The sequence below is a fragment of the Hibiscus syriacus genome, unplaced genomic scaffold (assembly GCF_006381635.1).
Source record: "Hibiscus syriacus cultivar Baekdansim isolate YM2019G1 unplaced genomic scaffold, ASM638163v2 tig00110482_pilon, whole genome shotgun sequence".
Lineage (NCBI taxonomy): Eukaryota > Viridiplantae > Streptophyta > Magnoliopsida > Malvales > Malvaceae > Hibiscus > Hibiscus syriacus.
Genome location: NW_024062758.1, coordinates 2,773,500 through 2,801,423, shown reverse-complemented (window position 1 = coordinate 2,801,423; position 27,924 = coordinate 2,773,500). Strand labels below are relative to the sequence as shown.

The following is a 27,924-nucleotide window of genomic DNA, read 5'->3' as shown; positions in this document are numbered from 1 at the left end:
GTTTTTATATTTTTAGGAGGCTAACACTCCATTACAGAGACTGACACCCACAGAGGCTGAGCTTGCCACTGATTGGTGGCAACCTAGTCATTATTTTTTTGATGGTACGAATGATGAGCAACCTCCACTTTCTCCACTTTGAGAGCCATCACCTGATCGACCCGACTATACACCTCTACAACGAGAGCCATCACCTATCCCGTCACATCATCGAGCCTCTTCTCCACCATCACCTCATGATAGGCGACCAGCAAAGATGCCACGACTTCTATCTCCCTGTTCTCCACCTCCACGGGATGAGTCAAGGGAGTTACATGATGAGGTCAATGCCTTGCGCGAGGAGATCGGTACTCTACGCGATAACGATGGTGCATGGCGTGTGGATGTGTCTACTTTACGTGGTGAGGTTGCCACTCTACGTGAGATGGTAGTATCGTTACAGAATGAGGTTCATACTCTACGCAACGAGGTAAGTTTAAGATTTTCCATATTTAACTTGATGATAAATTTACTCGTAATTTCACTTAGATTAACCATTTCACTTAGATTGCTTAGTAAATTTATTCGGTTGCTGCCAATACTGCTAAACTGTTTATTCTTTAACACTGTGAAGTTAGTATTTGTCTTTTGTTTTGTCGTTTGGTTGAAGTAAATTTATTCGGTTGCTGCCAATTCTGCTAAACTGTGTATTCTTTAACACTGTGAAGTTAGTATTTGTCTTTGTTTTGTCTTTTGGTTAAAAGTAACTTTGTTCGGTTGCTGCCAATTCTGCTAAACTGTGTATTCTTTAACACTGTGAAGTTAATATTTGTCTTTGTTTTGTCTTTTGGTTGAAAGTAAATTTGTTCGGTTGCTGCCAATTCTGCTAAAGTGTGTATTCTTTAATACTCTGAAGTTAGTATTTGTCTTTGTTTTGTCTTTTGGTTGAAGTAATGCAATCCATTCAAGTTTCAATTTGCAGAAGAATAAATAGTTTACTTTCACAACACGAAACTTAAAATCACAACGTGAAAAATGACTATCGCAACACGAAATGAATCGCAACGAGCAATTTGTCTTTGTTTTGTCTCGTTGCGATTTTCATTTCGCGTTGCGATTCTCTCGTAGCGATTCATTTTGCGTTGCGATAGTCATTTTTCACGTTGCGATTTTAAGTTCCAGAAACTATTCTTCTTCTGCAAATTGAAACTTGAATGAATTGCATTACTTCGACCAATAGACAAAGACAAATACTAACTTGACAGTGTTGCAAGTTTGAAACATATTTGTCTTTGTTATCTGATGCATTTTGTGAACTATGATAGAATAATGACTTGGGTGAATACAATACAAGTTTGAAACATATTTGTCTTTGTTTTCACTGTTTAAATATCATGCCTGTTTATTTACTGATTTTTGTATTTAACTATTTAGCGGCCCGATAAGGTGGATGCTTTACGTCGGGTTTTTCTTCCACGACGGAGTTCACGCATCAGACGGCGTGCACGTGCTATTAAGTCTCCGTACACCCCAATAGTGCGAAGACACCGCAAGAAGAAGCCTGACTCGCCTATCATCCCTCAAGAGTCCACTCCTATCGTTGAAGAGGCCCCTATCATTCCTCGAGATTCCCCTCCCATCGTTCAAGAGGTCACTGTCATCGTTGAAGAGGTCCCTCCCACCATTCAAGAGCCCGATTCACATGGCGTCATATGTAAGATTCTTGAGAAACCCTCTGACGTGCCGGACATGATGGATGAGAGTTGGCTCTCGTATGAGTTACCGGCCAGTACCATTCCGGTATCTGAAGTGGAGAGGAGACAACTACCGGACACAATTCTGGATAACACCCTTTGGGCTAAGACCATAGTTGATTTTTATCTACATGAGCGGAGCCAGGGGTGTTTCACTGACATATGCAAGCTCAACGATGATATCTATTTGTTGTTTGATCGGTCTTGGTGGGGCGTATTATTAGGGGTCGAAGACAATGGCTATTTCGATAGAGGGGTAAGTCTTATATTTTTCTTATATTTCAATTTGATTATTTTTTTTAAATTTATATAAGTCACTAATATATGTCTTTTTTTGTAAAACAGCATATCGATGCGTGGGTGTCACGTCTTCTAATAATTAGGAAACTTAAGAAAAATAAAAGAAATACACGATATACAATTATGCCGACGTCTTTTAACGCCGTTCACTTGAAGAATCAACGAGATGAATCATTTGCGTTGGGCAATGGACAAGCTAAACTTTATCTTGCATGGTGGGAGGTCGATAAGGTTAGCATTTATTTTATATTGAGTTTAAAGGTATTCATAAATAAGTGCGCAAATGAATGAATTATTACTTATGATTGCAGGTGTTTATCCCTGTTTTGGAACGTAAACATTGGCTTCTTGTCGAGCTTCAGCCCCTTCACTTAAGGCAATAGTATATGACAGCATGATAAATTACATATCATTGGCTGATTTAAGAGATATTATTAAGGGATGGAGCTCTCATTTGGCTAAATTATTGGACTCGTTCTGGAAACAAGAAGCCAAAGAAGCTCAATATTACAGTTAACAGAGACGAGACCGCGCCACAACAAACGGAAGTAGCCAGAGGGGATTGTGGTCATCTCGTATGCTTGGCGTTGGAGCGTTTGATCACAGGAAGTATAAAGTATCTACCTCCCACCGATAGAGATAGAGCTGCAGTAGGCTTGTGGTTTCGGCATTATATGGCTAGATCAATATATACGAGATGCTGCCTACCTGCATCCGCGTTATAAAAATGTCCATAAACAATTGGTAAGTTTATAGGCTTTTGGTTTGAAAATGTTTGGTTAAGTACCTAGAATTCAATAATTTGTTGTTTTTAGGTTTTAGATGTGTAGAAAGTGTTGTTTGAGCAAATGTTTGGTTTCTGCAGGTTAATCTCAGAAGTGAGCTGCGTGAAAATGATGTATGGCTGCAAAAGTTGATTCAATAGTAGATGAGGAAATAAGAATTATTGCTTATTTTTTGATTGTTTAATTGATTTGTAAAAGATGATTTGTAAAAGTTGATTTGTTTAATTGATGTGAACATAATTCTTATTTGTGCTTATTTAATTGATTGAAATGTAATGGTTGATTTTGTTGATTTCAATCTGCATTATGTTGAAGGTAAAAATGACTATCGCAATGCGAAATGAAAATCGCAACGAGAGAATCGCAATGCGAAATGAAAATCGCAACGCGAAATTAAATTCGCGTTGCGATTTTCATTTCGCTTTGCGATTCCCTCGTTGCGATTTTCATTTCGCATTGCGATAGTCATTTCCGCGTTGCGATATTCATATTCGCGTTGTGATTTTCACGTTGCGATTTTCATTTCGCATTGCGATTCTCTCGTTGCGATAGTAATTTCCGCGTTGCGATAGACATTAAGATGATTGCGAACGTCATTTCCGTGTTGCGATAGTCAAATGAATGCCTAATAAGTGATAACAATTGAACATATCATAGCAATTTTCAAACTCAAGTTACTAATACATGCCTAACTGAAAATGTTAAAAGTTCACACATAAAATCCACATAATACAACGTTTGCATTTAAAAATCACCTAAGTTAACAGTCCCAAAAGGTGAAGCCGGTTGTGATTGGGATTTTAAAGATGATTGCGATTTTGATTGCCTTTTGCTTGACACCATATGAGCTTTGGATTTTGATGAGGATCCATATTTTGGTAGAGGAAAAGATGATTGTGATAGCACTGGTGATCCACATGTCAACCTTGTATGACCACTTTCCTTGCACCGACTACATGTCGATCTCTTCTTCTCTTCACCCTTAGACGGTATACGATCGTGACTTTTTGGTCGGCCAGGTAGCCTTCTGTCCATGGCTGGTGACAAAACTGTTTGTAAGTCATCTGGTATGTCCCACTCAGAAGGATGTGGAATAGGGTAGACAATCTCGCCATAAGTCTATCGATATACTTCTGTAGTGTAGCAATCCATAGCGATGCGCTTGAATCATCTTGGTTTAGATGAAGAGAAACTTTTATAACATGGCCACACGGATAACCAGATGTTTGCCATTTCATACAACTACACGTCTTTGCATTTAGATCGACAAGCCCATTTAAGTTATTATCCAGTACTTCAAACAAAGTGTTTGAACATGGTTCAACTCTCCATGACGTTGAGTTCACAACACGTTTCGTTGTCTTTTTTTCTGTCCATGGTGTAACACGATGTTTCAATGTTCCTGTAAATTTAAATAAATAATACTTAGTAAAATATATGATAAGTTACGAATTTAAAGAAATAATACCTGCATGGTTTCTTTTCTTGTAGTACCACTGTTGAATAGAGGCTCGAAAAAACTCCATTAACATAGTAATGGGTAATTTCCGGGAATGACGACTTAGAGCGTTGATTGATTCTGCACTATTAGACGTCATGAAACCATATCTTGCTCCAAGTTGATGTACTCTTGACCATCTTTCAAACCCGACATCTTCTAGTGTTTGAGCACACTGAGGCAAAACACGTCTTAAACAGTTTATATGCTTATTAAAATCCACTTCCCGATAAGCTTTTACAGCCTTCCAGTATGTCCATTTGTGATTTTTTATACCAGCAGACCTTGATTTTAGATTTCTATATAAATGAACACCATAAAGTCCATGAAAAGCATCTGGGAAACACCTTCTAACAGCGTTGTCAATTGAGTTTGCCCTATCGGATATGATTGTCAGATTACTAATAGGACCTATGCAATCCCTAAGATGCCCATAAACCATGTCCATGAATCAGAGGTTTTAGATTTGCCAACCCCGTAAGCTATTAGAAGTATCCCATTGTTAGCATCCATGGCTACTGCTAATAAGTTTACTCCAAGGTATCGACCTTTTAAATGTGCTCCGTCAACTATAATAACTGGGCGCATGCAATTAATAAACGAATGAATCTACAAAATCATATACACAAGAAATATAATCATTTAAATGTGAAATGCATGTAACTAACAAAAATGAGTCAACAAAATTATATTGATTTACTAACCGCAGCACCAATGGCGATAAACAGTAACTCAAAGCGTCCATCTCTATCTGTTTTGATATGAGTTACCGACCCAGGATTTTTTAGCTTTAAATTGTGACAATAAGCCGGCAGTTGGGCAAACGATGCTTCTGGCGACCCCCTCAACAATTCCAAGGCATAACATTTGGCTCTCCAAGCTTGAGAATATGAGATACTAATCTTGAACCGAGCATTCATGTCAGTCATAATTTCATGTCCCCGATATACCCTACCATTCAAAAACATTAACTCAGCCAGAAAACCACCCAACACCTTTTTGTTTGCCTGTCTATGGTGAGGAAAAACTTGGGTTCTTGAACATGTATGTTTATCAATAAAAGTCCTAACTTGAAACATTTCGCAATCTTTTATCCTCTTTGAATTCATACGCCACATACAGTTTTTGTCAATCATACACCTTGTTTCGAAACGATCTTTGCTTGATTTGTTAACTTTTAGTTGATAGCCATCTTCCACACATTTCGTATACAAAGCTATCTTCAAGTCTTCTTTTGTATCAAAACAATCATCTTTCTTGATACGAATAATTTTTGTGTAACAATCAACTACTATCTTTACCAACTATTCTTCCGGTATCTGAAGTAATTCTGGCATATTCCAGTTATACTCCCGTGGCATTTTCTTCGGGGACTTTTCTTTGGAGATTTCTTCTTCTTCTTTTTCTTCTTCAGTGTTATATGAATTACAGAATGGATGTTCAACATGTTCATTTACAGTCGTAACTTCTTCCTCATTATCATCAACAACATCTTCCTCGGCAACGGCTGTTTCATCATCAAAATTCGGGTATTGACCAATATCAAAATCATTACACGCAGGGTATGTTTCTTCTTCTGAAAAATCATCAAAATCCGAGTATTGACCAAGATCAAAGTCCGGGTATTGACCAAGATCAAATTTCGAATACTGACTAGTACTCACAATTTTTTCTGTTGGCTCATCATCGTCTAACTGGTCAATACGAAAACCAGAATTTGGTGCTGAAAGTTGATTGGGATTTGGATTAGGGAAAGGTTGTGGGTTTTGAGATTGTGTTTGGTATTGGAAATATGGTGAAACAATATTTGCTTGGTGATGAAATTGTGGTGGAACCATTAAATTTTGAGCACCATAAATTGGGGTTGAAAAACTTAGTTGATTACTACCCGCTACTGACCCAACTTCACTACTTCTAGGTTTAACAACATACAATGTAACATCATCACTTGAAACACTAATGTAAGCAATGAATCGTTCAACATCTTCATTGTCGGTTAACAAATAAACTTTACCATTTCTCTGATAAGATAGCCTAAATCCACTTAGGGGCTCTAAATTCAATTTATTTGCAACACGTAACATTAGAGTTTCATAAGTTAACTTTTTTAATGATAATTTTAGTTAAAGATTCATGGGTAAAGGCATATATTGTAAAACACCATGAACATTCTCCCATGACCCTCCAAAACACAAATCTATCCAAACATGATCAACATTAGATGATTTCATTATTGTAAATTAATTTACTAAACAAACGAGCTGCGAAACTAAAACTTGTTGCCGGATGGGGAAGGATGTCGTTGGATATAGGAACGGATGTCGCCGGAGAGAGTGATAGATGGAGATGGAATGAGTTGCGATTTAGGGATTTAGGTTATGAATTGTTGCTGCGTAGTTATATACCCAAAACATTTGTGTTGCGAAATTAAAACCTGTTGCGAATTCAGAAATCGAGTTGCGAATTTGAAATTTAGTATTGCGATAGTCAGAATCTCGTTGCGATTTACGTATTCGCATTGCGAATTAGGAAAATCGCAACGCGAATTTGGGAAATCGCAATGCGATAGTCAGAATCGCGTTGCGAATCTGGAAACTGATTTGTGATACCAGAGATCGCATTGCGAATTATCGATCGCATTGCGATTTAGTTGGTCATTTTGGCAAATCCAAAAAAAGTTGGTTAAAATCGTATATTATAAGGCATTTTTGGTCACTGAGGTTATTTTCTCTTTAATAAAATATACATTCCAACAATATTTTATTCCTTTAACCAAATATTGTAATCTTACATTCCTGCTAAACCAGTCAAACACAAAATACAACATTCTCAGTAATCCTATTCCCCGGTAATCTTTTACTCCCACTGGTAATCTTACATTCCGTGAACCAAACGCACCCTAAAGGTAATCTTACATTCCGTGAACCAGTGGCAGATTCAGAAATTTAAGAATGATATCTAAAATTTTAATTTTCTTTACTTAAAAATAATGGGTATGCAAAAATTATAATTTTTTCTCTTTTTCTTAATACATTAAATTAAATTTAACCACTTTTCTAAAATAATAAAATACACTTAATTTCTATAGAGCTTAATACATCTGCTACTGCGGTCAACCAAACGTCCCTTAAGATATATACAAATATAATATGGATAAGCTCTAAATGAGTTATGATTTCGTGTTTGACTTTTTTTCCAATTTGAATGTGCTGCCACGTAATCTTTTACTTTGGAACACTTTTCTCTTTATCTGTGTATTATATTTTTAGTTTTTACAAGTGAGAAAGAAAAACGAATCATTTAATGATTATCAATTAGTAAAAGTTAATAATGATTGTTCTTTTTACCCTACCCACGTAATCTCCTTTAACAATTCATATCATATATTTGAAAACTTCAACTACAGCTTAAGATCATTCGGGGTAGACCTCATAGGTTCAATGTGGGCGGTCTGCTGATGATTTAGAAAGTAAGGAGCTTAAGTTTCGGCAGATAGTTGACCATGAGCCCGCCAAGGTAATATACTTTCTAGAAAGTATAGAAGCTGAATATTGTGCGCTGTTGTGCTGAAATTAAAGCAATAGTGCCACAGTGTTCTTGGATACAGAAGCAACTATAATAGTGAAAGCAATGGATGAACGTTTTAAACAAGTCAAAACCAGAAAGCAAGTTAGCTTAATTTATACAAATATTTCATCTGTTAAATTACATATCAATGACATCAGATAATTAACCTAAGCTTTTTTATGCCTGTTTTTGTTTGTTTCATTTTTGCAGATTTTATCTTAAACAACTCGGTCACCTGGAAAGCTCAACAAACAGATAGTATAAAGCCAACATATACAAATACACGAAATTGTTTATATATTCAAGCATTCTTTCACGATTTTGAGTACAGCTTTTGTATTACATGAAAATTAATGTTTAAAATTAAACAATTTGACCCCCTTGTCTCAAGGCCTTTTGGTGATCTTTTTCTATTATTGTATTCAGTATCAGAAATCTCAATGGCACCATTAGCAGCACAATTTTGAAGGATTTTATGAAAGCTGCCTATTAGAATCCGTACATGCATTCACGCATACATACATATTATGTATCATGTATGTGTTTATGTATAAAAGCTGACTGAATATAATATAACTGTAAACCTTTCGTGCTTAAGAGACTAGTATAGAAATACAGGAGCTGTTTCTTTCACATCGAAAAGCCAAGCACACGATTTAAAGTAAACACACAATCACACAGAGTCACTAAGACAGTATTACTTTCCTTTAACATGGTTCATTTACACAACTTAATCCGAAGCCACCCCGGATTCAATCATCATCCTCATCTTCTTCGTCCTCCTGCCATTGCAGAAAAAAGTTATCATATTGAAGATTGAAAACTTTGGAGCGAGTTTGACTAGGAAAGTGTATTTTGCTTAAAAAGTTACCTCACTCGCTTCATCATCCTTGTCATTCGCTTGGGATTTTGATGATTCGGAATCCGCTTCTTCCTCATCATCTGTAGTTTCCTGCATTCGACAGAATAATGTCGAGAAATCTAAGAGGATGAATTTTGCATTTCGAGTACTGAATGACTGTAATCTACCTGTTTCTTGTTGTAGGCTGCCATGAGCTTCTCATATTCCAATTTCCTTTTTGCTGCTTTTGCTTCGTATGGAGCTTTCTCCTACCAATGGCAACCAACAGAGAGATCATTTAAGGGTTTGAGGTTGATTATCGAAAGAGTCCAGTATGAAACGACAGATAGAGAATAGAACTTACAAACAAGTCTATTTTCCCATAACTAGTTAATTTGACTAATTTATTTATGTGACAAATCCACCATCCCATTCAATACCATGAATCTATGTTCCCTGTAGTTTATACCAGAATGGCAGAATGACATTGGTGTAACCATGCCATAACAGTTCCAAAGACGTCAAACATGTGATCGGTGCATAGCTGAGCCCAGAGGAGCCACAGTAGAAGTTTTATGCATTGCCTTTACAAACAGAATCCATGGTATTTTCCAAGTTAACGGCAACCATCGACCGGAGGAGCCATCGACATAATTCCTTGTCCATGCAAATCCCCAACCAGCACAAGCAATTTGAGGTGAAAAATCTAGAAACTTACTGCATTCGACATTGATTTCCACTTCTCTCCGCCTGCTTTGCCCACCTTCATCACAATATCAGGTAATGAAATCATGTCAACAGTCCGAAATAAGGGATATAAGCACATTAAGCAAACATATGACAGCAGATTATTACTTACAGCCGAAACAGCCTTCACTTTGGGATGTTCTTGTTTGTAAATTGTTCTAAACTCTTCCCTGCAAATCAAAATCATAGTTTGAATTATATCGTTGTATATGAACTGAAAGTTTCATACTTTTTGCTACAATAGAAGCTCACAGAAAAACAAAGAAAGCAGTGGCAGGTCTCTTTGGTTTATTCGGGTCTTTCTTGGCTGATGTTACGTTCTTTGAGCGTTTTTGGTCACTCTTATCAGCTCGGCTTGCCGCCTTTCGCTTCCCGACGATCCTAGAAGCAAAGAAATTCATAAATGATCCATATCTTGTCTGAAATATACAACATGAAATAACCAGAATTAATGAATTAAAACGCAATATAAAAGAATCATGTTACAAACTTGTCCTCAGCAGGCTGTTTTGCTTCCTTGCTGTCCTTCCTTGTTGCAGCTGCTCTGCTCCTTGCCGCCTTCATTCTTACACAAAAAAGCTTCCTGAAATGAAATGACTTTAAATGAAAAAGAAAAAAACAAATAAGCTGACGTCATAACTATGGTTTTAATTGATTACAGTCAACATGAAAGACAAATTTGAATTAGCAATTTAGGATTTATTGAAGTTCCATGATTATTGTGCTTAAAGTAGTGTTCTTTGCAGCAGCATTTTTTTTAACAAAAAAACCAAAATCTGTGGAAATTTTCCAAAAGAAGACAATTATAATCCCACTAAAAGGTAACAAATTTCTGGGAAACAAGCTTGTGATAGAATATAAAAGTCAAAGAAACCATAGCTGCTACTATATTATTATCAACAAAAATCAGAACGATGAATATAAGACCATGGAAATTTTATAATTGATAGAAAAAACATGAAGCATCCAAGGTAAATAAAGCTAGATCATTGAGATCATAGCAAAAACACCTTTTTTCCCCTCAAAGAATAATTAAAACTGCCAAAAAAAATCAATTTTTAAAAAAAAAGGTATATATTAGATCAGATAATATGCATAAATTTGTAAAAGGAATAACATACCTCTTCAATAGAAGAGAAATTAAGGAAAGAAAGAAAAAGCAGGGAGTAGCAGGAAAGAGAATAGCACCAAGCAAAGAACGAGCAGGAGATGACAAGAAGATATTTCTGAGTGGGTCCATTTAGGTATTTAAAATCGATTTGGTTGGTTTCATTTAATTAAAAACACAAGATTTAATTCAATTGTTTTAAGATATGGATCAAGATTAACTCGAATTTAACTGTCGGGCCTAGGATGCAGTTGATTGTGGGCTGGAATCAAAACAAAGTGGAGGGTTTTCATGGTGCATATTAATGCATTTGATTCATGTAAGATTATCAAAGAGTAGGATACTAGAAATATTATATTTTATGTTTGATTGACTTAGTAGAAATGTAAGATTACCGTGTTTGGTTAAAGGAATAAAAGATTATTGGAACGTATATTTAACTAAATTGTCTTTAATATATATTTGTTTTTTAACAAGTTGAAAAATATTTATATATTTTCTTTAAAAAATTTAAATTCATAAAATTTATATAATTTTTTTACAAAATTGAAAATATAAAAATATTTAATGAAATGGTAAAATTTTATTTTAACCTCTGACCTTCATATAAAATTTTAATTATAGATTTTTTTTGTAAATCTAAAATAATTTAAGGATAAATTTGTAATTTAACCTTCGTGAAATTTTTATTAATCAATGACAGAAGAATGATATTTTTGAGAAAAAAAATCAAGGGCATTTTAGTCCAAAACGTCGGTAATCCAACAATACCTAAGAAAAGAAAGGTAATGCCATTCCCGGTAATATATCCCAAAAAATCCACTATTGGTAATCTTACATTATCGGGAATGAGATTCCCGAACTAACCAAATGGGAGAATATAGATTTCATTCCCATGAGAATCCCACATTTCGGTTTGGTTAGGCCAGGAATCTCATTCCCGATAATGAAATATTACCAATAGTAGATTTTTTGGGGTATATTATCGAGAATATCATTACCTCCATTTCCTTAGGTATTGTTGGATTACCGGCGTTTTGGACTAAAATACCCTTAATTTTTTATTTTTTTTCAAAAATATTCTTCTTCTGTCATTGAATAATAAAAATTCTACGAAGATTAAATTACAAATTCATCCTTAAATTATTTTAGATTTACAAAAAAAAAATCTATAATTAAAATTTTATATGAAGTTCATGGGTTAAAATAAAATTTTACCCTTTCATTAAACATTTTTTGTATTTTTAATTTTGTAAAAAAATTATATAAATATTATGAATTTAAATTTTTTAAAGAAAATATATAAATATTTTCCAACTTGTAATATTATACAAATATATAATAAAGAAAATTTGGTCAAATATAAATTCTAATAATCTTTTATTCATTTAACAAAACACGGTAATCTTACATTCTTGCTAAGCCAACCAAACACAAAATACAATATTCCAGTAATCTTATTCTCTGGTAATCTTACATTTCCACTGATAATCTTACATTTCGTGAACCAAACGCACCCTAAGTGTATTTGTCCTTCCAACCTTTTCTACTCTCTTCTTTATCCGATTCCTTCCATTATGTGGAATTCAACAATTAGCTCACATGCTGACCGCTATGTTAGCCGTAATGGATTTTTTAATCCCCCCTGTTTTCTTTTGTATGCCCATTGTTAGAGATATTTATTGGGTCGATCACAGATTAAATAATATTTGATTTTATTTAAAATTTATTACATTCATGTTTGGACTTATTAAGCTTAATAAAATTTTACTCGATTTGTGTTAGTTATAAAATTTCCACTTTATTTTTTAATACATATAAAATCTAATGATAACATATGAAATTCAATAGAAACAGAAATTAATAAATTAAAAAAACAGTAAAAATAATTTGAGAAACAATCCAAGTCTAAAACTTCAAATTAAAATTCACAAATCTACCAAATTAATATCTTACAATTAGAAAAATAATTCATAAATACACCAAATTAATATCTTACAACCAGGAAAAATAATTCACAAATACTCCAAACATACATATCACAACCATTCTTTAAAAAAAAGTTTAACAAAACCTGAAGATAAGACAAACAACATCATAAAAATTTATATATAAAAAGGATAAACTACTTCAAATGTTGAAAATTGGTACACCAAATTGCATCAATTGTCAACATTATGGGTGGCAATTTGATGGCATTAATGGGGTGGCAAAATTGGTCAAATTTGGCCACCAAATTGTTGAAAATTTTGGATGGTAAAACTATGCAATTAGTCATTGTAATTTAGGGTATTTACAAATTAGTCCTTAAAGCTTCAACTATAAATACCCTAGCTCATTTAGCTTCAAAACCATCCCCAAATTCTGTCTCTTTTATCCTAAATTGTTGCCCGTGGTTTTTACCCTAAATTTTTAGGGGTTTTCCACGTAAATTCTGTCTCTTTTATCTTCATTTTTATTTTCTCAAATTATCAGTTGCGATTTTGCTCTATCCGATAGCCGTCTTCCGCAACAATTGGTATCCGAGCTAGATTAGAGTGTGTAATATCTGCTTATTGTCTTTGTGGTTGCCACCAAAAGGTGGATCCTCCAACATAAGAAAATAAGAAGTTATTACCCATTCTTTGAAGGTTCCAGAGAACTATTCACGATAGTGAAATAGTGGGAGCTATCCGTAAAAGAAGCTATAGCAACGAAATTTGATATTGAAAAATTCAATGGGAGAAATTTCTCATTGTGGAAATTGAAGATGAAGGCCATCCTAAGGAAAGACTGGTGTCTAGCGGCTATCAATGAAAGGCCGATGGATTTCGCAGATGACATCAAATGGAACGAGATGGACAGGAATGCTATGACCAACTTTCATCTAGCATTAGCAGATGAAGTATTGTCAAGCATCGAGGAGAAGAAGACAACTAAGGAGATATGGGATCATCTCACCAAATTGTACGAGGCCACATCGTTGCACAATAAAATTTTCCTTAAGAGGAAATTGTACACTCTTCGGATGTCAGAATCTACTTCAGTGACGGAGCACTTAAACACACTGAACACTTTATTTTCTCAGCTTACATCCTTAAGATGTAAAATAGTAGAACAAGAACGTGATGAACTTCTACTTCAAAGTCTACCGAATTCGTATGATCAACTCATCATCAACTTGACAAACAATAATGTCACCAGTCTAGTCTTCGATGACGTTGCAGCTGCTGTTCTACAAGAAGAAAATCGGCGCAAGAACAAGGAAGACAGACAAGTAAATCTGCAATAAGCAGAAGCGTTGACAACGACGAGAGGGAGATCAACAGAACGCGGCCAAAGCAGCAGTCACAAACATGGTAGATCAAAGTCGAGGAGCAAGAAGAATTTAAAGTACTACAACTGTAGAAAAAAGGGTCACTTGAAGAAGGATTGTTGGAGTCTAAATAAAAACTCCAATCCACAAGGTAATATCGCAAACACTTCAGATGATGGAGATGCACTATGCTGTGAAGCGTCAACCACCGTGGAAGGAAGAAAAAGATTTGCAGATATATGGCTCATTGATTCAGGAGCAACATATCACATGACCTCAAGAAGAGAATGGTTCCATCAGTATGAACCTGTCTCAGGAGGATCTGTGTATAGTTGCAATGATCATGCCTTAGAAATCATTGGCGTGGGAACCATCAAATTGAAGATGTATGATGGAACAATTAAAGTTGTTCGAGATATGCGGCACGTGAAAGACCTAAAGAAAAATTTATTATCCTACGGATTGTTGGATAATAATACAAGCAAGATTGAAACACGGAAAGGAATCATGAAGGTGTTCCGTGGAGCGCTTGTGGTGTTGAAAGGCGAAAAGATAGCAGCAAACTTGTACATGCTGAAGGGAGAGACTTTGCTAGAAGCAGAAGCATCTGTTGCCTCATGTAGTTCAGATTCTGCAATGCTATGGCATCAGAAACTTGGACACATGTCAGAACAAGGAATGAAAGTCCTTGTGGAGCAAAAGCTACTTCCCGGCTTAACAAAGATATCAGTTCCTTTGTGTGAGCATTGTATAACAAGTAAGCAGCACCGGTTGAAATTCAACACATCAAATTCTAGAGGCAAAAGTGTTCTAGAACTGGTTCACTCTGACGTATGGCAAGCACCAGTTACATCCCTAGGCGGAGCAAAATATTTTGTCTCATTTATTGATGACTACTCTAGGAGATGTTGGGTGTACCCTATTAAGAAGAAGTCCGATGTGTTTTCAACTTTCAAAAACTTCAAAGTGCGGGTGGAACTTGATTCTGGAAATAAAATCAAGTGTTTCAGAACAGATAATGGAGGAGAATACACAAGTGAAGAATTTGATGACTTTTGCAGGAAAGAAGGCATCAAAAAACAGTTCATAGTGGCGAACACTCCTCAACAAAATGGAGTGGCAGAGCGGATGAACAGAACCTTATTAGAAAGAACAAGAGCAATGTTGAGGGATGCAGGCCTAGAAAAATCATTCTGGGCAGAAGCAATCAATACCGCCTGTTATTTGGTGAATCGAGCTCCATCAACTATAATAGAGCTGAAGACACCAATGGAGATGTGGACTGCTAAACCAATTGATTATTCAAACCTCCATGTATTTAGAAGTATTGTGTACGTGATGTACAACGCCCAAGAAATTTCAAAGCTGGATCCAAAATCCAGGAAATGCAAATTCTTGGGGTATGCTGATGGAGTAAAGGGGTATCGCTTGTGGGATCCTACTGCCCGCAAAGTGATCATTAGCAGGGATGTTATCTTTGTAGAAGATAAGTTACAAAGAAAAGAAGATGATGATAACGCTGAAAAGTCAGAGACTACACAGATACATGTGGAAAATGAGGTTGAACAAGGAGATTCTTCTGAAGCAGAACCAGCACATGATGAACAAGAACTAGGGAGTTCTGAAGCTCCAACAACTCGTCAATCAGATCGTGAGAGAAGACGTCCCAATTGGCACTCAGATTATGTTATAGAAGGTAATATTGCATACTGCCTTTTAACAGAGGACGGTGAGCCATCAACATACCAGGAGGCAATACACAGCTCAGATGTTTCACTGTGGATGATGGCGATGCAAAAAGAAATTGAAGCCCTTCATAAAAATAATACATGGGACCTTGTGCCACTACCACAAGGAAAGAAGCCAATTGGTAACAAATGGGTCTTACATCTAGAGCAGCTCAAAAAGAAATGGTGACGATCAAGTTAAGAGGTATCGTGCAAGACTGGTGGTCAAAGAATATGCTCAAAAAGAAGGTATTGATTTCAATGAAATATTTTCTCCTGTAGTTCGACTAACAACAGTTCAAGTAGTTTTGGCAATGTGTGCTACATTGGACTTACATCTAGAGCAGCTAGATGTTAAAATAGCTTTTCTTCATGGAAATCTTGAAGAAGAAATTTATATGCTCCAGCCTGAAGGTTTTGAAGAAAAAGAAAAGAAGAACTTGGTTTGCAGGTTGAACAAATCTCTGTACGGTCTAAAGCAGGCGCCGAGGTATTGGTATAAGAGATTTGATTCCTTCATTATGTGCCTTGGATACAACAGACTTAATGCAGACCCTTGTGCTTATTTCAAGAGGTCTGGCGATAACGATTTTGTTATATTGTTGTTGTATGTGGATGACATGTTGGTTGCAGGACCCAACAAAGATCATATTGAAGAATTGAAGGCACAACTGGCTAGGGAATTTGAAATGAAGGACTTGGGATCAACAAACAAGATTCTAGGGATGCAAATTCACCGAGACAGAAGTAATAGGAAGATTTGGCTTTCACAAAAGAATTACTTGAAGAAAATCTTGTCACGATTTAGCATGCAAGATTGTAAGCCAATTTCTACCCCTCTTCTTATTAACTTCAAATTATCCTCCAGTATGAGTCCTAGCAGTGAAGAAGAGAGAATGAAGATGTCTCGAGTACCGTATGCATCAGCAGTGGGAAGCTTAATGTTCGCTATGATATGCACAAGACCAGACATTGCACAAGCAGTGGGAGTGGTTAGTCGGTACATGGCGAATCCAGGCAAAGAGCATTGGAATACAGTAAAGAGGATCCTAAGATACATCAAAGGGACCTCAAATGTTACATTATGTTACGGAGGATCAAACTTACTAATCAATGGGTATGTAGATTCTGACTATGCAGGGGATTTGGATAAAAGCAAATCTACTACAGGATATGTGTTCAAAGTTGCTGGTGGAGCTGTAAGCTGGGTTTCAAAATTGCAGTCAGTTGTGGCTACGTCCACAACAGAGGCAGAATATGTAGCAGCTACACAAGCCAGTAAAGAAGCAATTTGGTTGAAGATGCTATTGGAGGAGCTTGGGCACAATCAAGAGTATGTCTCTCTGTTTTGTGACAGTCAAAGCGCCTTGCATCTAGCAAGGAATCCAGAATTTCATTCAAGGACTAAGCACATACGAGTTCAGTACCATTTCATTCGTGAAAATGTGGAAGAAGGAACGGTAGATATGCAGAAGATCCATACCAAAGACAACATAGCAGATTTCATGACGAAGGCAATCAATGCTGATAAATTTACCTGGTGTCGATCCTCCTGTGGCCTGTCAGAAACGTAAGCAACATGAAAGGTACAAGGTAGAAAGAATGGTGTGAAGATATGATTGTTCCAATCAAATCTTCAAGTGGGAGATTGTTGAAAATTGGCACACCAAATTGCATCAATTGTCAACATTATGGGTGGCAATTTGGTGGCATTAATGGGGTGGCAAAATTGGTCAAATTTAGCCACCAAATTGTTGAAAATTTTGGATGGTAAAACTATGCAATTAGTCATTGTAATTTAGGGTATTTACAAATTAGTCCTTAAAGCTTCAACTATAAATACCCTAGCTCATTTAGCTTCAAAACCATCCCCAAAGCATTCTAGCTTTCTTCCAATACTAGAGAGATTTTAGAGAGTTTCTTGAGAGTTGTTTTCTCCTTTTTATCTAGAGAGAATTATCATTGTTTTCTCCTTGGTAGATCGAGAGAGGTTGTAATTCCTATTTTCTCATAGTGAAATTCTTCTACCGTTGCCCGTTGTTTTTACCCTAAAATTTTAGGGGTTTTCCACGTAAATTTTGTGTCTCTTTTATCTTCATTTTTATTTTCTCAAATTATCAGTTGCGATTTTGCTCTATCCGATAGCTGTCTTCCGTAACATCAAATACCATCAATCTTTAAACGCTGAATCATTTATATCACGAATATTTCGATACAACTATTTTAGTGCTCAATAAACACAAAACGATATCGTTTTGCTTGAAAAATATTATTGAAATATTACGAGGATTTGAACCCTAAACACATAGAAATAAATCTTAATGCTTAACCATTGGGTTATTTTAATTTTTTTTTTACTTTTTCTATAGTATTTCTAAAAACTAAAATTCAGGTTAAGATTAATTCTAATTTTAAATATCTTAAGGACTAAACTTAAAATTTCCAATTGTATTTTCTCTCATCGCGTTTTGCGGTTCTTTTTTATTCTCCCATCGCAGCTTCCTCCTGCACCATCTCTAGTTCTCTCTGATCTTTATAGGGAGCTTCGGAAGTTTCCCCTACTCTTACAATGAATTCGTCCTCGGTAGAATCCTCCGCTTCCTTTCTGTTAAAGGTGAGCTCGAGACCGATAAGGTCCGAGAAATTATTTCCGTTCTTTCTTTCTAGGGTACATGGTGATTCTTTCGCACTTGCTGAAGGAAAAATATGAGAGGAGACGTCGCTGCTACCTTCCTCCTTATCTTTCATAACCAATGCTGGTTTTTTGGAGCTTCCAAAAGTAGGTTTAGAAGAGGCAGACACAGGAGTATCTTTCTTTATTCCTTTAGATTTCTCTGTGGACTTTTTTCATGCGTTTTTTACTCAAACCGGGAGAAACCGAATCACTGTCGTCTCTCTTCTTTCTTTTCAAAGTTTGTATTGATTCTTTCGAGCTTACCAAAGGAGCATCAGAAGAAGCAGAATAGTCGTTGTCTCTCTTCTTTCTTTTCAAAGTTTGTGCTAATTTTTTTGAACTTCCCGAAGGAACATCGGGAGAAGAAGATTCTTCCTCGCCATTTTTGTTTCCTTTCGGATTCTTCACTAATTTCTTAGAGTTCTTTCTACGAGAGGCAGGAGAAGTAGAGTCGTTGCGAACTTGCTTTTGTTCCAAAATCGGGAGGAGAAGATTCTTTCTTGTTTCTTTGAGATCTTCATGGCACCATTAGATTTTCAGAAATGTTATAGAATGTGTAACAAAAATTTAAGGTAGCCCATGGTTAAGCATTAAGATCTATTACCATGTCTCAAGGGTTCAATTCTTATCAACCACAATATTTCAATAATATTTTTCAAACGAAACGACACCGTTTTCTGTCATGTTACCGTGCTGTTAAATCATTAACAGTGGAGTCATATAATTGCACTTAAAAATAAACGTTAGTTCCAACATTGACAAAATTGAAACAGCTTGCAGTATAAACGAGTCAACACTATTTAAACTAGTTTACGCTAATGATTTGCTTATCGAATCGAGTTGAGTCTTATTTAACTTGACTCGACTTATTAAAGTATCGAGTCAAACTCGAATTCGAATCAAATCAATTTGAATGAAGTATTGATTGAGTCAAATTCAAACTATTTAGAGAGTACGCTAGCCAAGGTGAACAACTCAAAGGTAAAGGTTGGCACGAGTGAGATTGGGATGAATACAAGCACCCTTATAAATCTTAATTTTTTAGATAATTTAATTTTCTTTAGTTTTTTATTTTTCCACCTTAAAATTTTATAATTTCACCTTCTTTAAATATTTATTATAATTTCTTAAGTTCATTGATATGAAATCACATTGTTGTTTAAAATACTATAGCAGAGAGATAATTTTTTTCTCTTTTTTTTTTTAACTTTATTCATTTTTTATTTCTAACTTTTTTTTCAAACTAATCTCGGATATTGTAGAATTTGAGTTGGTGAGAGACGTGTGATTGAAGAGCTGAATTGATGAATGATTCGAGGGGATAAAGATGTAAGTTGATGAGGAACTTATTGACCGGGTTGTGAGGACTGATTCGAACTTAGACCTGAATTCAGAATTTAAACAGACTTAAACCTTGTTTTGTGTGGTTTTTTAAAAGTATTTTTTAGTTAAAAAGATTTATTTCGATAGTAAAATTAATGTTAAATAAGTTAAAAATGAAGAAAAAATTACAGTGAATACAGTGGTTTCAAATCAACCGCAAAAATTATGATTTGTAATTTTTTCATTTTCAACTTTTTATTTAAAAGAAAATTATAATTTGACTCTTACTAATGTATGTACTCCACACAATTATGTATTTATATTTTATTTTAAAATTCAATATTAGCATCTTTAAAAAATAATTTATTTTAATTATTTAAAAAAAATAAAATTCATGGTTTGTATATTAAAATATTAATAATGTTATTATAAAATACATTTTTGTTACAATTATTTTTTTTTCATTTTTATAGTTTTATTATAATTTAAATTGATATATTTCATATATAATAATAATAATTTTATTTCTATTTATTTATTACAATTAGTAAAATTATTTCATTTATAAAAATATTATTAATTATTTTTATTATAGTTTAAGTTGATATATTTTATATATCATAGTATTAATAGTGTAAATATAATTTAATTTTTATATTTTTAATTTACAACATAATGTCTATAGTGGACATTTTATCTTTTTCAAATTCATTTTTTAACAATAATCTCAAACAGTTAAATTTTAAATTGTATTTTTAAAAATTCATTTCTACCGTAATTTTTAAAAGCCATGTCAAATTCGCCCTTAGGTTACTTAATTGACCTAAAAGCCTGTTATAGCGTTGATAAGGCCCTGTTTTAAAAATGAGTTATGAACCAGACTAAAATTGATACCTATAGAATATAATTATATATTTAAGATGTTTAGAAACATAGATTTTAAATTAATTCACAAAAAACGTTAAATTATCCATGAAAACTTCTTCCTCTTCTCTTGAAAAAAATTAAAATATCGAAATATATGAGTTCTTTGAGCCAATAAGCATGAACTTTATTGATGTTGAAGAGCTTAATTGGCATAAACTTTAGAAATTTAAAGTGGGCCAATAAAATAATGGTTTATAAGCTTTTTGGGCCATTATCCTTGAATTTATTTTTCCCATATTGCATGAAAGTAAGGTTTTTTTGACCCAATACGAAGCCTAAAAATATAATTAGTGAAATAGGGTTGTAAGATTTTAATTTGGGATCCGACATTTTTCAAAGTTTATGAAACTCCTCACCTCGAGGTGATGAGTTCTAATACAAAATATATTTTTTAATTTTTTACCCTCGATGAAATAAAAATTAATAATATATATATATATATTATTGAAATTAGTCACTTCGAGGTGATGAGTTTGAATAAAAAATATTATTTAGATAAATTCATCACGTCAACTTGACAAATTCCTTAAATGCTATAACAAATATCTTAAATCCCAAATTAAAAAATCTAACAACCTTATTTTCTCTAATTATATTTTCCACATGCCGTACAGGGGCTTAAAAAACATGAGACTAATGCTTTCATTCTAAAATATAAATTAATGAACTCAAAAATTTATTTGATTACTGATTTAATTTAAAATTTTAACTTTAAAAGCTTGGATAAGTAGATTTATAAATTGAGTAGGTTAGATGAATAAAATAATTTAAAAAAAAAATCAATGTGACCCTTGTCCTATTTTTTGGATTAATGAGATATTTTAACAAGAAAAAAAAACTCAATGTGGACCCTTAGACCGACCGATCCATTAATTCCAGTTGTTATAAATTAGATAAATTACATCATTCATCACTCAATTATTTTTTTCTCTTTATTTTGGTCACTAAACTAAAAGTTTTCAATTTCAAAATTGTTAGAGACTTCAGGAAACAAGGCTGTAGTTAACCCATTTAATCCCTATTTCTCTAACTTATTTCCTCTCATTCTCGCCGCCGCAACGAGCCAATTTCAACAGAGCCGCCGTTGATCCTTAAAATGAGAACATTGGATAATCCGAGAGTGTATAGAGGAGTAAGTGGGATAGGGAGGAAATAAGACGATCGGAGACGGAGAAGTGCTAAGGAAGTGAAAACATGGACGAGAAATCATTTGCAGAAGATGAGTTGAGCAGTGAAGGGTTTGAACGAGCAATCCAAGATTTGTTACTAAACAGTTGAGATTTTGTTGAGAAGAGTCTCTGTCCATTTTTCTTCAGGGAAAATATTAAAAAATAACAAAGAAAAATAAGGGATTAGCAACTAGCATCGTTTTTGTTAACAAAATCCTATCACAGTTAGTGTACTATTTTTGCTTTGTTTTTCTACCTATTGTATTGCATGTAGAAAATAAAGAGTAAATTATGTTCCCATTTACAAGGTAAATTGATGACTAGTGGATTGTTGTTATCACTGTCCGCAATAAACTCTGCTTACTATTTCAAAGAGGCAAAGTCTACAATACCAGTATGATATTTGGTAAGCTCCTTTACTTGGAAAACAAAAGGTTTTTGTTTGGTAAGCTTAATTTCGAAATCATGGCCTCTCATGACAAAGTTCCTTTACTTTCTCCCGACGTGTTAATCATTTTCAAAGGTAATGCAATGCAATGATCTCATCTTAAGGATGAATGGCGGTTCTGTTGAACTTGGCTCGTTGTGGCGGCGAGAAGGAGAGGAAAGAAGTTAGAGAAATGGGGTAAAATAGATCAATTACAGTCTTAGTCCCTGAAGTCTCTAGGATTTATGAAATTGAAAACTTTTAGAGTTTAGTGACCAAAACAGAAGAGAAGAAATAATTGAGTAATGAATGGAGTAATTTACCTAATTTATAACAACTAGAATTAACAGAACCGTTGGTCGAAGGACTACATTGGGTTCTGTTTTCAAGTTGGAGGGCCACGTTGATCCAAAGAGTAGGATAAGGGTCACATTGGTCTTTTTTGAAAAGTTAAAGACATTAAGGGGTCGTTTGGTTCACGGCATAAGATATTACCGGGGGAATGGAATCCTCATTCCCCCGTTTGGTTGGCCAATAATCCTATTACCGATAATCTTTTATTATCAATAGTGGATTTTTTGGGGTATATCACCGGGAATATGATTACCTCTCTTCCCTTAGGTATTGTTGGATTACCAGCGTTTTTGACTAACATGCCCTTAAAAAAATTTTCTTTTAAAAAATATCATTCTTCTGCCGTTGAATAATAAAAATTCTACGAAGGTTATCCAACAAATTTATACTTAAACTATTTTAGATTTACAAAAAAAAAATCTATAATTAAAATTTTATATGAAGTTCAGGGGTTAAAATAAAATTTTATCATTTCATTAAACCTATTTATCTTTTTAATTTTGTAAAAAAAATTATATAAATTTTATGAATTTAAATTTTTTAAAGAAAATATATAAATTAATTATAGTAATATTATAGTAGAATTAAACTTGTTAAAAAATAAATATATAATAAGAACAATTTGGTAAAATACATATTTCAATAATCTTTTATTCCTTTAACCAAACACTGTAATCTTACATCCCATCTAAACCAACCAAACACAAAATACAACATTTTCAATAATCCTATTCCCTGATAATCTTTTATTCCTACTGATAATCTTGCATTCTGTGAACCAAACGCACCCTTAAGTGCATTTGGTAAAATACATATTTCAATAATCTTTTATTCCTTTAACCAAACATTGTAATCTTACATCCCTGTTAAACCAACCAAACACAAAATACAACATTTTCAGTAATCTTATTCCCTGGTAATCTTTTATTCTAATATTATATTCCGTGAACCAAACGCACCCTTAAGTGTATTTTTGCCTTGGAATTATTACAATACTTAGATTTAAATTAATTAATCAATTGATAAAATAATTGTTATATAAAAGAATATTCTTAACCCATGATCCTATTCTTCCACCCTACTTATTACTTTTGAGATTTTTTTAATTATATTCTAGGTCCATGATTACACTATAGCTAAAATGGATTATTAAATTAACTTTTTGTAAAATATTTGTTTATTACTCATGATTTTACTAATGAAAAAACAACAATGATGAACCGCATTATTAATAAGCATAAGTCTTGGATTTATGAATATATATTCATTTATTTTTCAAAAAAAAAATTGAAACTCGTTTAGTATCAAAGGTCCAAATCATACAGAAAATGTAAACTCTAGAATGTTAAGGTATCTTTGAATTATTTGGCATGTTAGTGAATGCCATATGCGAATATGTCATTTTCACCCTTATTAATATCTAAGGGAATGAGCCCAACAATTCAGGTAAAAGTTTAAGCATCTCAAATCAGCATGCTGCTGTTAATGGCTCGCCATTGATTGGAAGGTCCAAGAGCACAGCTACATCTTTCATTGTTATCGTATATATGTCGCATGAGAGATGAAAAGTATAAGTCTCTCGTGGTTGTTGCAAGGGAAGATACATGTAGTTCTTATAATTTGAGAAAGGCAAAACTTGTATTATCCGTATAATACACGTCTCGGGAGGTTCTCACTTTTCAGAGAAAAATGGTAAAATAAACGGTGAAACAGAGAAGGAAGGCCAAGCCAGCAAGGCATTCAAAAACAAATACTTTATAATCATCCTAAACTTCAAACCTACATCTTTTTTCCAATGTTTTTAAAGTAGGACTAAACATTGAACCGGTGAAGGTACTAAATATTTTTTTTTAATTTTACATAATATTCAAAGCAATACTAATATATATGTAATACTTTTTTTAAGTTTACAATTTTAAAAGTTATAAAAATATCACAAGTCATAACATATATAAATTAAAAACCATAAAATCAAGTAAAACAAAATGATTCAAATCAACTACAACATAATATTTAAGGTAAAACATATTAAATAATAAATATAATTATATAACTATAATCAAAAAAATAAAATTGAGGCTTAAAAAAATCATAACAAATGATGTCATTTGGTTTAATTTAAAAAAAAAATCCACATGGCTAAGAAACATAGGAGATCATCCCAAAAGTTTAAAGAGTAAAAATATGAGAACAAAAAAATCTCACGTGGCTAAGAAACATAGAAGAGCATCCCAACTTACTTCTATAAATAATAGAGGTAATTTGACATTCAAAATCATGGAGTCTTTTGGTGAGCACAGAGCGAACTATTCTTTCGCTTCAATTGAGCTCAAATTTTAGGCTTCAATCGAACTTCTAATTTTTTTTTGATTTCGAGCCTTTTCGAGTTCAAGTTTTAATATTATATTTCGAGTTCGAGTTGAACTTGATGATTTTTAGCTCGTGAGTTTTTGAGTCGAGTTGAGCTTACTTTTAAAGTTTTCGAGTCGAGCTCAACAATACTCGAATTTGACTTGGTTCATTGAACAAATGACGTCATTTGGTTTGTTTTTTTTTTAAAAAAAGTGAACCGGCAGTTCAAACCGGTTTTGTGGTTTTCAGCCGGTTCACCCCAATTTTATCGGTTTTCAGCCGGTTCATTACCAGCTCGATTTTGTGAGGTAACCAGACCGGACAAACCACCGATTCACGGTTCAACCGGTTGAATCGACCGATCCAATCCGATTTTGATAACCATGCTTTTTTTCCCTTCACTTATAATGTTCCCTTTTCTGGTATTTCACATGCAATCCATTTAATTTCCTTCATTTCTGACTACCCTTTTCACCAATCATCAATTATTTCTTTCTTTTCTGTGATAATCATATTACTGTGTTCAAAGTTTTCTTCTTCTTCTTTTTCCTTTTGAACATCCCAAAATAAAAGGTCTTTGTATTTCTTCTTCTTCATCATCTGTATTTTGTAAAGATCTGGTTGGTGGTGGATACATGGGGAGGCTATTTTTGGTGAATCTCGAAGGGAAGGTTTATAGCTGCAAGCACTGCAAAACCCATCTTGCTCTTTGCGATGATATCGTCTCCAAGGTTGTTCTTTTTTTCTTCTTAAATTTGATTCCTTTAACTTTTGTATGAAATCTTCATCTGGGTCCCTTGGTTGATTAAATTGAGATGTCTTCAATTATTAAGCTAGGAATTTGGTATTCCATGTTGATTTTTTTCCTGTCTTGATGGTGCATTGGAATTAGTATTTTGTTTTGCAAGTTCAATGGCTTTAATATGTTAATTTTATCATAGATGATAATTTTGTATGCTGGGAGGATTTCATCTCTTTGTAGGCATAGATGATAATTTGGTGTCCTTTTCAAGGGCTTGGATCTTTGATGATTGCAAATAGTTGACATTTTAATACAAACATGACGTTAAATGTATTTTATTTTGCTTTACTTGTGCTAGAGATTAAACCTACTATGTACTGTGTAATATTATTCTCAATCATTAATGTTAGATTTTGCATATTTAGTTCTACCAGTGTAGTTCGTAAAACGATGCTACTGTGAAAAGAAGAAGACAGTGAGTGTCATATGTACTCGAATCGTTTGAAGGTTATAATGCTTATACTTGATTTAGGAACTGGTTAGTGGATGATAACTATGGTGATAAAGAATGAAGATGCTTGATCGCTGAAGTATTAAGTAGTTATATGTTTCATATGCACATCGGTGTAGTCGATTATTCCGGGTTGTTCTTGGGGGTGCTTTCACATAGGCACTAACGATTTTCATGGTGTTGGAGAAAAAATTGTTTGGGGTTCTCTTATGTCCACAGTTTGTAACCATGTGTTTTACCTGTGTTGTTTTATTCAGACCTTCTACTGCAGGCATGGGAAAGCATATCTCTTCAGTAAAGTGTAAGTTTTATCGGTTTAGACACCTCATAGGTATTGTTAAACAACTACTCTAATGCTTACCTATGCTATAAGGTGTCGGCTACTTCTATAAACAAGTAACGGTATCATTGTCAAACTATGTTGTACTCGTAATCTCTTGCTTAACAGGTGACGAAGAATTGTACTTGATGAATTCATTGTTGGTTCTAGTAATTTGTTTTGATCGCTTAGAGCAAGTCAATAGCATTGCATTTTCAAGGATAGATGTTCCGAGGATGGACTTTGTGGATATCCCACTTGCATAATCTTTTGAGAAAATGAGATTTCGAGTTATCAGTATAGAATGCTTGTTTTCGTGTGTTGCATTTTGAAGGATACATATTCCAAGGATGGACTTTGTGAACATCCCACTTGCATGACCTTTGGAGAAAATGAGATTTCGAGTTATCTGTATAGAATGCTTGTTTTCGTATGTAGTTTTCATCTCCCATTGTTTCTCAGAGTAAACGTTTCTTCTGGAGAAGAGGAAGATAGAATGATGATGACGGGGTTGCACACCGTTGCGGACATCTTCTGTGTTGGATGTGGATCAATTGTGGGGTGGAAATATGTAAGCTTTCTAGTATTGCATTTTCGAAATTCATGATTTAATGTATCAGTTACTTCTTGCTGCTGTTTACGAGGATTGTTTCTTTTAGGAATTTGCCCATGAGAAGAACCAGAAATACAAGGAAGGAAAATTCGTCCTTGAGCGGTGAGTAAATAAATCAGAAATATATAAGCTTCAAATTCGGACTAGGGAAGGAGGTTCTTAACAGAGGTTTCTGGATCTTGGTGTTGAACAGGTTTAAGGTGTCCGGTCCGGACGGAAGCAATTACTGGGTCAGCCATGGTAGACACGTTGGTGGGAGTGATGCAGATGATGTTTGATTAACAAGCGAAATATGTTCAAATTTGAAACTGTACATTCATTATCCCCTAAAATCTCATTAAACTCTCATGTGAATCCTTAAAAACCAGACATACTTGAGCAGCTTGTTCGACTTGCTGTGGAAAAAAATAACCAAACACGAGTGGAAAACATTGAATTGTTTTAGCTAATATTGAAACCTGACCAGAAATATTATGTTACAAATTGATATTTCAGATGTTTATATTGGTGAACTTCATAGCACGATTTCTGCTATTACAATTAACCGATTATAATATAATGAAAAGTTGGGTAAGGCTTATGCAATTGACCCCAAAAAAAAAAAAACTCAATAAGATAAGCACCAACCTTTTTCTAACTTATTATTTGCCCTGATTGATTGATCTTAATACAAAATTAGGATATGCTGCATGTAAAGAAGGATAAAAGTTTGGTCTAACGACCCAAATTGTGTGATAATATTAAATACGGAACGGCATATGTTGGTGACTGCAAAAAGAAAGCATATCCGAATTCCTAAATTAAAGAGATCCTACACGGTTTCAATTTGCCAACCAAACAAACTTTGTTTACAACTTACACCCCCAAAGTTTATAGTATGTCATTTTAGTATTGATGCTATTTCAGAATGTT

The 27,924-nt window shown here is 34.0% G+C and overlaps 3 protein-coding genes across 5 annotated transcripts in view; 1 reads left to right on the top strand and 2 right to left on the bottom strand.

The window, feature by feature from the left end:
• Positions 1–5,349, bottom strand: part of LOC120128962 (GDSL esterase/lipase CPRD49-like) — a 33,296-nt gene extending 27,947 nt beyond the window's left edge. Inside the window, exons 1-3 of the mRNA XM_039146565.1 lie at positions 5,312–5,349; positions 2,728–2,733; positions 2,101–2,105 (exon numbers count right to left, since the gene is read on the bottom strand). The gene's annotated coding sequence lies outside the window, so the exon portion shown is untranslated. The remainder of the gene's footprint in view (positions 1–2,100; positions 2,106–2,727; positions 2,734–5,311) is intronic.
• LOC120128965 (protein yippee-like) lies at positions 1,114–27,554 on the top strand. Of its 2 annotated transcripts, XM_039146568.1 has the most exons (7): positions 1,114–1,118; positions 18,154–18,160; positions 25,374–25,558; positions 26,338–26,381; positions 26,862–26,970; positions 27,059–27,114; positions 27,206–27,296. In XM_039146568.1, the coding sequence occupies exons 3-7, from the start codon at positions 25,463–25,465 to the stop codon at positions 27,288–27,290; spliced, it is 390 nt and encodes a 129-aa protein (XP_039002499.1). In that variant the 5' UTR covers positions 1,114–1,118; positions 18,154–18,160; positions 25,374–25,462; the 3' UTR covers positions 27,291–27,296. The 2 variants fall into 2 exon arrangements, with proteins under 2 accessions (XP_039002499.1, XP_039002500.1); XM_039146569.1 differs by lacking the exons at positions 1,114–1,118; positions 18,154–18,160; positions 25,374–25,558 and adding an exon at positions 26,084–26,150 and having other exon boundaries at positions 26,190–26,381; positions 27,206–27,554.
• LOC120128963 (high mobility group B protein 3-like) lies at positions 8,460–10,693 on the bottom strand. 2 transcript variants are annotated; one of them, XM_039146566.1, is made up of 8 exons: positions 10,593–10,693; positions 9,962–10,054; positions 9,724–9,852; positions 9,584–9,641; positions 9,443–9,487; positions 8,913–8,993; positions 8,755–8,835; positions 8,460–8,665 (listed from the first exon to the last, which is right to left on the bottom strand). In XM_039146566.1, exons 2-8 carry the CDS (start codon positions 10,033–10,035, stop codon positions 8,636–8,638), a joined length of 498 nt encoding a protein of 165 aa, XP_039002497.1. In that variant the 5' UTR covers positions 10,036–10,054; positions 10,593–10,693; the 3' UTR covers positions 8,460–8,635. The 2 variants fall into 2 exon arrangements, with proteins under 2 accessions (XP_039002497.1, XP_039002498.1); XM_039146567.1 differs by having other exon boundaries at positions 9,962–10,068; positions 10,593–10,658.
• Positions 27,555–27,924: the final 370 nt, after the last annotated feature.

Bases quoted from the DNA above. Each gene is read 5' to 3' on its own strand.
- LOC120128965 (XM_039146568.1), top strand. From the start codon at position 25,463: ATGGGGAGGCTATTTTTGGTGAATCTCGAAGGGAAGGTTTATAGCTGC. The intron at 25,559-26,337 runs GTTGTTCTTTTT...TGTTTTATTCAG, and splicing joins GCGATGATATCGTCTCCAAG to ACCTTCTACTGCAGGCATGG. The intron at 26,382-26,861 runs GTAAGTTTTATC...ATTGTTTCTCAG, and splicing joins GCATATCTCTTCAGTAAAGT to AGTAAACGTTTCTTCTGGAG.
- LOC120128963 (XM_039146566.1), bottom strand. From the start codon at position 10,035: ATGAAGGCGGCAAGGAGCAGAGCAGCTGCAACAAGGAAGGACAGCAAG. The intron at 9,488-9,583 runs GTAAGTAATAAT...ATTGTGATGAAG, and splicing joins AAGTGAAGGCTGTTTCGGCT to GTGGGCAAAGCAGGCGGAGA. The intron at 8,836-8,912 runs GTAGATTACAGT...TGTCGAATGCAG, and splicing joins CAGCCTACAACAAGAAACAG to GAAACTACAGATGATGAGGA.